This window comes from Chrysemys picta, chromosome 11 (genome assembly GCF_011386835.1).
Source record: "Chrysemys picta bellii isolate R12L10 chromosome 11, ASM1138683v2, whole genome shotgun sequence".
Lineage (NCBI taxonomy): Eukaryota > Metazoa > Chordata > Testudines > Emydidae > Chrysemys > Chrysemys picta.
In genome coordinates, this window is record NC_088801.1 from 45,048,924 (window position 1) to 45,062,169 (window position 13,246).

The 13,246-nt window shown below is 36.6% G+C and overlaps 1 protein-coding gene across 4 annotated transcripts in view; it reads right to left on the reverse strand.

Annotated features, from left to right (window-relative positions):
* Nucleotides 1-2,316: 2,316 nt before the first annotated feature.
* The window catches only part of CWC22 (CWC22 spliceosome associated protein homolog), a 51,197-nt gene continuing 40,267 nt past the window's right edge, over nucleotides 2,317-13,246 (reverse strand). For 2 of the 4 annotated variants that reach the window (XM_005300492.4, XM_042860662.2), the window contains exons 15-20: nucleotides 13,027-13,104; nucleotides 11,562-11,714; nucleotides 11,116-11,243; nucleotides 10,071-10,172; nucleotides 9,789-9,973; nucleotides 2,317-4,861 (exon numbers count right to left, since the gene is read on the reverse strand). In XM_005300492.4, coding sequence (XP_005300549.2) covers nucleotides 4,269-4,861; nucleotides 9,789-9,973; nucleotides 10,071-10,172; nucleotides 11,116-11,243; nucleotides 11,562-11,714; nucleotides 13,027-13,104 — 1,239 coding nt within the window. In that variant the 3' untranslated portion in view covers nucleotides 2,317-4,268. The remainder of the gene's footprint in view (nucleotides 4,862-9,788; nucleotides 9,974-10,070; nucleotides 10,173-11,115; nucleotides 11,244-11,561; nucleotides 11,715-13,026; nucleotides 13,105-13,246) is intronic. The other 2 variants (XM_042860663.2, XM_065561921.1) reach the window with 1 other exon arrangement.

Sequence of the window (13,246 nt, forward strand, 5' to 3'; positions counted from 1 at the left end):
GCCGAGCCTACTCCCGCACTCCAAACCCTCAGAGGCCCCACAAAATCTAATAGCCCCAGGCCCACAGGAGAGTGAATCCGGCCCTGTCCACAAAGCCTGAGTTAGGCACCTTGGCTCCCTAAACAATGAATGGGGAGAGACAGATGCCTCAGAATGTGATCCACAAAAGCCAGCATACTAGGTGGGGAGCCGCCAAAGCTAGCCAATGCGAGATCTTGATAAAAGGAATGAATCCTCAGCCCTGCTTCACCCCTGAAGAAGATGGGTAACAAAGTCTGGGTTGTAGAGAAGCACCTAATAGCCTATCTCTGCTAGCGATCCACAGCTGGAAACCTGTCTCCTGGAGTCAGGCAACTTAGGCGCAAATTGTTTCCTGTGACTATCAGTTGGATGCCTGATTCACTCCATACAAAGCAGGGGTGAGTGGGAGGATGGCCACCTTATTTTTTGCCCCAGTTAGAGCACTCACTTGGGATGTGGGAAAACCCAATTCAATTCCCCCCTCTGCTTGGGGAGCAGGGGGAGGAAGGATTTGAACAGGGGTCTCCACCTCTTACAAGGGTGCTCTAACCACTAAGCTATGGGATACTCTGATGTTGGGCTCTCAATCTTTCCTGTTGAAGGTATTCCTCTTTGGATAGAGTCCTTGGAGTTCAGAGACTCCCACCTCTCTGTGGGTGCCCTAACTACTGGACTAGTTTCTCTTTTTCTCTGGTGCAATTATTCTCATTTTTTGTACACAGTGGAACAACTTCAATAGGGGAGACTGAGGCAGTCCCACATCAGACTATTTTATAGCTAAGAGATTAGAGCATGCTCCTGAGAGGTGGGAGACACCTATTCAAATCCTCTCTCCCCTTCTGTTCAAAAGGGGAATTGAACCTGCATCTCACATCACAGGTGACTGCTCTAACCACGGGGCTAAAATTTATAAGGTAGGCCCCACCACCAGCCAGATTTTGAATGAGACCCCAAACGGTAAGCAGTCTCTGATGAGGCCCCATATGCGAGTTAGGTGGACAAACCCCTATCTTCCCCAGGTTCCTGGATCGCTCTGGGGCTTCAGCAGGAGATATGTGCCCAGATACCTAAAGCAGAGCAGCAGTTCACATGCCTACAGGCAGAAAACTTAGGTACCCAAGGAACTTTATGGATCTGAGCCCTTGTGCCTAATAAGTGAATCACTAAATACATATCTTACACTACCTTTAATGGCAAAAAAAGCATAATGTACATATTGTTTCCTCTCTCTCCATGCATTGTAAAGTATTAATAAGTTTTCACCCCACTCCACTTCAAGGTCTGGAAAACCAGCCATACTGTGAGAAAGTAAAAATGCTCAATCTATTCAGTTTATTCAAGAGAAGGTTAATGGGTGATTTGATCATGGCCTATATGTACCTCCCTGATAGCAGAGGGCTCTTCAATTTAGAAGAGAAAGTTATAATCAGATCCAAGGGCAGGAAGCTGAAGCTAAACTAATTCAGATTACAAGTAAGGGGCACATTTTAAGTGATCATAATTAACCAGTGGAACAACTTACTTAGGGACATGAGTGGTACATTCTCTCTGTTGCCTGAAGTCTTAAAGCAAGACTGGATGTTTTTCTAAAAAATATGCTCAAACTCAACCAGAAGTTATGGGCTTGGTGCAGGAATCGCTTGGTAAAATATTATATTGGAACAGACATGTATTGGTTATGTTTTATTGTTTTTAACAGTATTAACCTCCTAATAGTGAAATAAGGGCTGAATTTTAACAGTAAGATTGGTATCCTGCTTAAAGCTGCAGTTAACGCAATTCCTTATCTAGTGAAATGGAAATAGCCATCTTTGATTCACGGCCAGCAACAAAATGGTGACACCAAAGAGCTGACACATGAGTTATGCTCCAGCTCGCCTGTGAACCAGCTGCACTCCTCCACAAAATGGGAACACTTTTTTGTTTAATAAAAGCTGCTTGTTTATTTTAAAAGTAGAGAGAAATGATTTATGAAAACTACTCCCATAAAAAGAAACTGGAACAAAACTGAAGCCAAAGGATCTTCTTAAAAAAATACATCTTTTGCGAGAGAGACTGTAAAATGTTCACATTTATGTTAAATAGCAATGAATTTCTCTTTGTAAAAGCCATCTTTATTTCAGATACAGACTGTATGTAACCACAACCATCGCTAATGTTACTCTAGCAAATTATTTTGCCGATAGCAAAAACAGTAAAAAAAAAAAATTATAGAAATACCAGAATTTAGGCTGGCACTTCTTGAAATATGCCAGAAATAGAGTTATTAAGAAAAAAAAAAAAAGAAAGAGTAAATTTGTTTTATGTATTAACCTTTATTCAAGTGCCTTTTTAAGGCTCTATTAACTGATACACAGTATGTAAAAGAGTTTATAATGTGAATGTTAGCAGACCCGTAACATGGAGTAAGCGTTATTGCAAAATTTGGAAAAATATGGTGTGGTAGTAAATAAGCTTGTACAACACAACTATAATCAAAGGTCATTATGACTCAACAGCATACTGTGGAGAGTTGATGTAAAGAAAATCAATGGACAACCACCAATTGGAATTCTTCTGTCACAAGCATTCTTTCAGAATTAACCTTTTCAGTGGGATTCTTAGTTCAAGGCATTACAGGGAATAAAATAGAAAGAGTTGAGACTGAATACTGAAAAATGAAAGTTTTCAGTTTCTCAGCAATTTGCATTTTAGTTCATTCTGTAAAAAAGTTCAGGGAGAAAAGTCAGTCTTATATAGCAGTGAGGGCAAGCTATAGAACTGACTTAACTGTTACTTTTGTAAAAATCTCCCATTGTATATACCTACACTATTTCTTTATACACCTTATATCAAAGAACCCTCTATTTCTTTAGGTATTACTCATTACCCAGCCATATTTACCAGGTTATTTTGATTTCTCAGGTGACTAATATATTTATCTAACTGCCTCAGCTATTTTGGGTCTGTCAGATTTATACTAACTGTTTCTACAACTACTTTTTCTGGTCTGGTATAACATTTTGTGAACTTAATTATTCTCCTGTTGGCACTTCTGGATGGAATTTTGGAGCATCTTCTGTACCATAACCTACTTCTTCACATAGTCCCATGCCTACTGAGTAAGGTCCTGCTAAGGCTTGGTAGTTATAGTGACAGAGATCAGAGCTGTATGACCTTCAATCAAACTCACTGGTTGAAAAAAAATAATTGAGAGGGGGTGGGGGATATCTTTATAAGCAAGCTAAGACAGGCTGGTCCAAGAAACTAAAATCTTCCAGAAGTAAAAACATTAAAAAGTAATATAAAAACAAGTTTCTAAAACTTCAAACTGTGATGTTTACAGGTGCAACTTTTTAATGTCTTAAGAAAAAATCCCAATAATTTATATTATATCAGATTACTAAGAGGCCTGTCCTCACATCTGCTCCCAAGTTTAACTGAGAATCTAAATTGAAGAACATGCACTACAGGTCTTTATTGTTGGTTATGTACTTATACAGTCTGCACTGCCTGCGCTGATATGTTTATAAAGACTGAAGAAAAAAAGATTCTCACATAACACTTATCTGAGCCTTGCCTCTTAGGTTTGAAGTTCACTGAGAAGACGCATCACCGAAATAGGAAGACGTCACTCATAGTTCCAGTTGACATTTTAAACTGTACTCATAGCATAACATTTTACAATATTTCAGCTCAGCTTTTTGAAAGTGTCATGTTTTTATACCGAATGGTAATCTGCAAATACTTGAGACTCCTTAATTTGTTTAGTCTGTTTTCACCTTAAGAGGATAAACTATGCAGGATGTCCATATGTTCTATATATAAAGGAATATGAAATTTCACATCTCTGTACAATAATCTGACTGCTCTGCTTGTCAACTACTAAACAAAACTAAAAAGGAGCATTTTCAGATACCATAACTCAAACACAATATTTACGAAACATCTGAAGTTAAGTTGATAAAAACATTCATTTCAGTGAGATCTTAACTATTTTATTCACAAAATATAAGCAAGCTTCTGTTTTTCTCTCTCTCAAATGTAAATGCTCTTCCAAGGAAGAAATTTAACAGAAGGGTTCTTCACATACAGTGATTATAAAAGATTCAATACTGAAAACCTTAAGAAAGCCAATGAACCTTACAAATACAAACTTGCACTTTGTACAAAAGCTCCTTTTTAAAAAGAAAGTTCAGTAATAGAGTTAAAAATACACAGTTTTAGCTGCACAGAAAAGCATTTATTTCAAACTCAGTGGCATAGTGTTATTTTCGCCTACGTGGAGAATTCTCCCTTCGTCTGTCCTCATTTTTCCTGGATTCTCTACATTGGTCAGAATATCTGCTATACTTCTCTGGGCATTTCTCTGCACCATTCCGATATCGATTCTGCTCCTCTTCCTCCCTGGGACTTGAATTATTACGGTTTCTTTCTCTAGATTTTGACCTCTCTTTTCTCCTATTGTGATGTACACTGTCTTTAGTGCAGTGTTTGTCCTTTTCATTATCAGAAAAAGAACAAGTTCTCTCTGCTTTCTTCTTTTTGGAATTACCGTGTTTATTTTCTAAATCCATATTTCTTTCATGATACCTGTCCTTTTCACTCCGGTAACTGTTCCTGTCAGCGGCATCATCTCTGTCATAGGGATATTTAGATAGATCATCTCTCCTATTTGGGTCTCTCAAATTTCTGTCAGCATTTCTCTCTGAATTTCTATCAATATCATATCTATCTTCCTGCTGTCTCCTTTCTATTTTCTTTTCAAGTAGTTTCTTTTTACTCCCTTGTTTTTTCCTGGCAACTTTATCCAGTGCTTTGTTTTTCTTTTGCATCTTCTTCCTTTTTACTTTAGCAGCATCTGAAAGTACAGCATACATGAGTTAACTATTTTTAAATTTATTCAGTGTCATTAATTATGCATAATTAGAATGTTATATTATATAGAAAGTTTTGAGAGAAATGTTTTGCCAAAATTTTATATTCTTAAATGCTTATCTTGCCACAGGGTTCAAAATAATGAGCTTAGAGTTTTGTATTTCTTTCCCTCATGTGAGTCTCTCCAAAACATGCTGGGAAAATCTGCCCATGCTCTATTAATTGAAGAGAAATGACTTATTTTTAAACAGCAGTCTAAAACAGGTTTTTTGTTTAATAAATACATAAATAAATAAATAAATTCTCTAAAGGAAATCTAAGGAAAAAGAAATTTGGTAAACTGACTATCACTCCCAAGATTTCCCCATATTTTAGGCCAGGTCTACACTAACTCCCTAATTCGAACTAAGGTACGGAACTTCAGCTACGTGAATAACGTAGCTGAAGTTCGAAGTACCTTAGTTCGAACTTACCTTGGTCCACACTCGGCAGGCAGGCTCCCCCGTCGACTCCGCGGTACTCCTCTCGCCGAGCTGGAGTACCGCAGTCGACGGCGAGCACTTCCGGGTTCGACTTATCGCGTCCAGACTAGACGCGATAAGTCGAACCCAGAAGTTCGATCGCTCGCCGCCGAACTACGGGGTAAGTGTAGCCAAGGCCTTATTCCTCATTTTCTAGGTTTTGTTGCTGGCCTATACGTCCACTTGTTTTATTAATACAAAAACAACAACAACAACAACTTCATTTAGTGACAGTAAGGTTGCATCTTGACACACGGCATCCACACACAATTTTAAAAGCTTTGAAATAAAGGGAGTCTTCTGCATTCCTTCCCATTTTATATTGCCTAAGTGCTGTCAATACCACACTCCATCCAACATAAGGCTTCCATTTGCATCTCCAACAGATAACAAAAAGAAATACATATTGCAACTTCATGAAATGCTCACTCTAACACAACCTTACGAGAAACCTCAGCATTGTTAAAGCAAAGTAACTTCCCAAATACAGGGAATTCAACAGTCAGATCTGCCAATCTATTGATTCAAGAAATATAAGTGTCACAAATAGTTTTCCTTAGCATCATATTTCCCTTATTTTAAGTTTATGTGTGATGGGAATGTTCTGATGAAACCTTACCAATCATTAAACAAAATTGTGTGCGTTAAATGGCTAAAGAACATAGGAGAAGTAAGAGTACGGAGTTATAGCCAAAACTGTGCAGACGTGGCTGCCACCCACAGAGAGGACTCCTCTCTCAGGAGGAGTCCCAACTCCCTATCCTTAGATGGTCCATCTTCCATAAGCATACTCCTCCCACAAAAGTCTCTCAGTCCAAAAGGGGCTGAGGTCCCTGCAGTAGTCTGCTCAAGTTATCCTGAGGGAAAGAGAAGGGATACTGGAGAAAGTCATGACAGAGCTATGGAATAGTATTGCAGCAACATGATGCATCAGAGTGAGAGTTTTAAGAAGTGAGGATATAGCACTTTTAGTATCTGTTGCAGATGAAAGTAAAAACCTTAGAGTGCTTGAAGTGTGTTATTGACAGCACTGGAGACAACGTGAGGGTGGCAAGAAACGCTGGAGACTTTCCCCTTATTTTCATGCTTTTAAGATTTTGGGTGAGGTATGTCCTGTGCAATCTTAACAGTCACTAAGCAAAGTTTTTATTTGTGCTATAATTACTTAAGGGCAGCAAAGACAATACAGCTAAAAAAGTAAATTATGTTGCTAACTTGAAAGGGGTAGTTTTTTTTCTCTGCATCCTACCCAAAAAATAGGTATCCAGGTTCTACATTTACCTCACAGAGAAGCTAAGCTTTAAATAACATCTAGATTTCCGAACAGACTAGTGTCTTTCTCCATTGTGGAACAAGTTTTATTTTCCCAACCTACTAATATCTGTCAATACAGAATCTATTTAGTATTCAATTGGGGTAACCAGACAGCAAGTGTGAAAAATCGGGACGGGGGTGGGGTGGGGGTAATAGGAGCCCATATAAAAAAAGCCCCAAATATCGGGACTGTCCCTATAAAATCGGGACATCTGGTCACCCTATATTCCATGGAATGAACAGACATGGTAGATATTTCCAAAATCATGGATAGTGTCATTATGTTGATTGGTCACTAAAAGAAGGGCTTAAAGGATGAGCGCCAAATAAAATACAAACATTACATCAGCAATATGTGCTGAACATCCCCTAGAGTAAAAATCACCATAAAGAACACAACTAAAAAACAACCTTCATTTCTTTTTACTCTAAGCATTGCGATGTCACATTGGCCAGCTCTATCTCTGCTTAATTGCCTTTTGAAAGCATCACAACTACCAAGGAGACACTAATACATTTTATTTTAGATCCTATAACTGAATTTTACAGCAGTTGCCTAACCTCTGATGTGGAGAGAGAGGTTGCTGGTGCTTCTCTGATGACATGTTTAAAACCAGCCCATAGGGAGTCACTTAAGTCAGATTTTACAATATGTTTTTTTTTTTAATACAGTTTCTTTTTCATTATTATAGCTCTACTGGAATGTAAAAATAAGATACTTTGTAAAGTAGTTTAATGGATAAAAAAATAACTAACTTATTTGACTATGAGCAAGCTTAGTGCTCCAACAGACAACACAGAGTCACAGTTGAGCTGGCAAAGGAAACATTGGGGGACACAGTAAAAGACATGTTCAGTATTTGTTATGTGCTCAGTGCCCTCTTTCTCTGTTCCCTTTCTATGTTCAGAACATATTGCTGAAGCAATTTTCAATTTTCTTTTAAAGTTCACCCTGGAAATTTACCTGAAGACCAAGAACACCCTTTCCAGAATAAATGTTTTTAAATCTGGTTCACTTCCTTTCTGTTCTAAGAAACATGGAATTTCTTTAATTCCTGGCCCATATCCCATTATATATGCACAGAGCTTCCATCAGCACAGGAATCACAAATTCTTAAATTGTTCCTTAGCAAGAGATTTTCACCTAGCAACATTTATGTGCCAGGTTTAATTGCTAGACCAGTACTACACTGGTAAGAGAGTTAACAATGCATTCCTCTGGGAAATGCTTTTCAGAATACTACTAGGAAGTCCTCATTATAATCTATGGAAAGATGCAAAAATGTGAAGAACCTGAGTTACAACCAACAATTAGCCTTTGCTTTCTAGCAAAACTGTGATGTTTAAACTACTAGGGAATAAAAAGTTACAAAAAAGAAACCTGATTATCTCACAGAATTATTATAGTTAACACTGTATTTAATTATTTTTGCCACATTCCTGCTTCTAGTGTACATAATCAAAGCATACTGCAGAGATTATCAAAATGCATATATTTATCTGTTTCTGAATGGAAAAAGGACAAAATAGTAGAAGAGAGTGTCCTTTTACCAAAAAGCATGCTCACATCGACAGACTGCACAACCAGTTGGTTTTTCCACTAAGGACTTACCTCTCTGGTTCCTATCAAGCAGCTCAGCCAAGCTGCAGCTGTCTATGCAGAAGCCATCTGGCTCTTTGCTGAACTTCACCTCTCTGACCCGGTTAAACTGTGCCCTCCACTAGTGCTTTGTCGTCATTAATGCAATAGCTTTATAGTGATAATCAATTCAGACTTTGTAAAGTAAGCTTGCAACAGAAAACAAATGCATTTCTAATGCAAGTGTAATTCATACTGCTTGTGTATTTATTTTATTAGTATTTTTTGCTACTAAAATCATAATAAATCAAATTAACTTGGAATCAGCAAGCTTCCTAACTACAGCAGTTCATGCTGTGCTATCATCTGCTCTCCCTCCACACTATATAAGACTAAATGCTCCAAATTAGAATAGCAGATATATTTTAGGTTAACAATGTTTATTATACTTCATGTCAAAAAGCAGATTTTACATCAGCAAGATAATCTTATTAAAAATACTAATTATAATACATGAAATTCTTGCATAACAAATTGTCAGCCAAAGTTTCATCTTTCTTGGAGAATTCTCAAGTGAAAGGAGCCTTGGTTATTATAACAGCGCACCATACTGCTTCTGAGCAATAGGAATGGGAAGTGGATTCAGGAACCCAGACCTGCATAAGAAGCTAAATGAATTGCAGAAAACTGAGCAATCCCTTGTTTGACACATGAAATAGCACAACTGTGGCTACAGGGAAGTAAGAAGAAGAAAAAAAAAAGAGGATTGGAATCCAATGGACAGATCAAGAAGAGCCATGAGACAGGCCTGTACTAAAATATTAATAATAATAATAATAATAATAATAAAAATCAGGTGTGTTAATCTTTACAGTTCACTGATAATCCTACCAAAAAGGACACTGGTGCTTGGCCATTATTTATAAACAACTATCAGGAAGTCTTAGATTAAATCTGAATATTAAATATATGCAATGGACGCATCAGTTTAAGGAAACAGCACCCAATATAATACGTTCCTCAAAAACACATCTTTCACTCTCTGGAAACAGGACTCTCAACAGTTATAACTTCTATAATTAAAATTACTATGGATCTAAAAAACAACGAGGAGTCCTTATGGCACCTTAGAGACTAACAAAAGTATTTGGGCATACGCTTTCGTGGGCTAAAACCCATTTCTCAGGTTTTAGCCTACAAAATCTTATGCCCAAATAAATTTGTTAGTCTCTAAGGTGCCACAAGGACTCCTTGTTGTTTTGGCTGATACAGACTAATATGGCTACCACTCTGAAACCTGTCACCATGTATGGACTGAAAGCAATTTCTTTTCTTCTAAGATTTCCAGAATTTTATCAAAATTACGGATAGGAATTTTTGAAGTACAGATTTAGCAATAAATAATTAAATATCAACTATTGCTATTTCTTCGTGATAAGTGTATCAGTGCACACAGTAAAGAGAGAATGAGATAAATGAGAGATGTTGTTTAATACCTGAGTCACTGCTAGAAGAGGAGTCACTGCCACTAGATGATCCCGAGCTACTGTTACTGCTGTCAGAATTGGAATCTGAGGAGTCAGACTCGGAGGAAGATGATGAGCTATCTGATGACTCAACATCTTGTTTCTGTGTCATGATCATCTTTGGTGCATTTTTCAGATGTTCCCGTAATTCATCCCTAATTAGCAACAAAAATAAACAATCTCAATCCTTAAACAGAAAGTCAAGCAATGTCAAATCAGGATTAAGACCCCCCCCAAAAGAAGATTTCTTACGTTAGTCCTCCAAGACCAATGGAAGTGAAAAAATTGATGGCAAATCGAGTGTTTCTTGGGTTGTCCCGAGGCAATAATCCTTCAAAAAAAGGTTGCAGTGTTCTGATAAAAACAAAACATTGAAGTTAAACCTCACGCAGCAGACTAATCTTAATTTCTACATACATTTGTTGAAAAATACATCATAGGAATCCCACAGGACAAAAACAGTCTTTGTTCATGCATTGCTTTTTGTGGACACTGCAATGGATGAAAAAAACAATGCTTTTGTGGGTCCAGCAAAGTAAGTGTTCCTTTAGCAGAATTTTAAAATGTCTTCATAAGCCTATGGTGGTTTTATAAAAAAAAGACAGCCTTTCCCTGTCAGATTATGACAACTTTAAGAGCCTGATTCTGTAGCAGCTCTCCATGTAGAAATTCCATTGAATTAGGTCCTAAAGTAGGTCAAAGTTTGGGCTTCAATGAGTTTTGAGTGCCTGTTTAATTTACCATCATACAGGATAATAGCTCCTGAAAAGGAGTAAGACTTAGATCCTCAAGAAATAACCTGAACAATTGGAAGGATCCTCACTGTTATGTGTGTGTTCCAGTACTTACACAAGAGAATGTTTTACTTTTGTTGTGCTTAAAATTAATCTTATAAAAATACAAAGTTAATATTTTTGAGGTCTCTTTCACGCTCTGCCAAAAAAAAAAAAAAAAAAAAAAAACTATTCTGCCCCACACCCTTCAGGAATGATGCTGATGTATACAAATAAATGTGCTTCAGCTTGGGAAGTTACTATTCAAGTTGAAACAGCAGTGGAACAAAAAACAAGAAGATACAGGCCTGATCCTGCAAATATTTATGCATGTTTAACTTTGACTAGTCACAGCACGTACACCGACATCAATGTGCACACACTCGTCTTTACAGAATTGGGGCCATAATTTGTTATGTATTTTCATTTAGTAAAAACTTTCACTTGAAAATGGAGAGTCTGTATGTACTCTTACAGGGTGAAAGCATTCAAAGGACAACGCTCAGAGTAAAAATTCAACTTACTCATCCTTTAATCTTGCATTAAGATTAGGAAGTCCCATATATTCACTAAGTTCCTGGAAGAATATTTTGACAAAAATTCTACTGGACGATGTAGTAGTTTCTTCACTCAGTACTATACATTCAAGGACCTGAAAATGTTAAGAAAAAACACAGGTTAAATACACACACCCGGTTCTATTTTTATTTTTAGAAAATCAAGCTCATCCTTCGGCCCATATATAAAATAGCATCTTTCATCCCAACACTATAGCAATATAATTCATAAGAATATCAATTAAAATAACACATTTCGCTTTTTTTTTAAATCAGACAGTCTTAGTAGGCTTTAAAAACCTAGACTTAAAAAGGTATCCCTGACACAAAACATGATATATTGTAATTTATTTCTGAGCACCACAGACTAACTATTGAAGAAAGAAGCTAGGACACAGCCCTTTTCTACTTACACTCCAGGGAAGTGAATCTGTGTACAGAAGATGAGCAAACATCTTGGCTACATTTCTCAATTTGTTTGTTTCCAAACGGTGGATAGTATCATACTGTTCTTTGAAAATAGCTTCAAAGGATTCCATGTATTCTTTTTTTAACATGCAGAAACGCTGAAATAACCAGATTAAATAGAACATTAAACAAAAATACATTTAGAACTAAACATTTTATACAAGTCTTTCCTTTTAAAAGGAAAGGAAAAAATACCTTTAAATGGAATATAAAGATCAATTTATTACCTCCAGCAGTTTCCCAGAGGAAACTAATCTTGCATTATAAAACAATAATTACCAATTTTGACATGTTATTAGATAAGGTAATTTCTTCTACCTTGCAACATCTTGTTTCTAATATTCTCACCTGGTGGGAACCCTTAATACAATACCACAGGACATAATATTTTTAATTGCATCATTGCAAGTTTATTTGAAACTAGAGAAGTAGAAAGGAGCATAGTTAGTGTCACGACATTTCAGGCAGAAACAGCAATTCCAAGAAATATAAACAACACACTTGGTTCCATAATAATCCTGAACGTTGAAATATTTTTCAGTGACAATCTGTAATAAAGTGCTGTAAATTTACTCTGTAAATTTCAACATCCAGGATTATTATGGAACCAAGTGCTTTCTTATAACCGGTTACTAGCAAATTATAAGGTAATTGTTAGCACTAGGTGAATAATAGAAAAAGGAAATATGGTCCTTTGTGCACAGCTACATCAGCTGTAACATTTTCTGAAATCTGATAGTCTAGAAATTAATGAAACTTCTGTACTGTAAGTAACCTTGAAAGAACATGAAAAGTTTTACTTATGTAATCTTTATTAGAGTCAGCTATACTGAGATTACAGGTGGAGTAAAAGAAAAACTGCTACTTAATAAATAATTGTAACAAAAGTTATAACCCATTTTACATACACACAGACAAGAAGAAGAAGAAGAAAACCAGATTTGTTTCTTTTAGTGAGAGAGTGGTGCAGGAATGAGTCAAGTCATCCTAATTTGCTAAATTAACTAAGCAACCATAATGAAGTGGAGAAACAACGGAGAACTCCAAAATACCATCTTTCCTGCTCCTGCAAGAAAATTATTTATAACAAAGCATAGTACTTTGCACTTATGTAGTGCCATTACTGTTACTGCTATGCATTGGCCACTGGACCATCCTTCTATAAGATAGGAACATTAAAGAAAAAACAGGGAAAAAGTGTGCTCCCATTCTGTATTTACTATGAATGCTTATTACCATCTGATAATCCAACCCCCTCAGCTCATATAACCAACTTCAGAACAAAAGAGCCACACATAATTGACGTATTTATTGTAAAATATCAGATGCTTATATGAAAACTTTTACTGCCATATTAAACGAAGCGTATGTTTCTTGCTGTAAAATTTGAAGTCTGAAAGTGGAACTCACCCCTGCCAGTAAACCAAAGAATTTCTCATATGTTCTTTGTTGAGCACAGCAGTCAAGGATCATGTTGCAGAGTTCTTTCTGTTATAAGATAACACAAAAATTCCTCGACATAAATTCTCTGTTGCAGTAGTAGAAATCAGCTCCATAAATGCAAAAATATTAAAGAATGATTTTCACATGGATGCCATCTTTGAAACAAGAACTTAAATTTTTTCTAAAG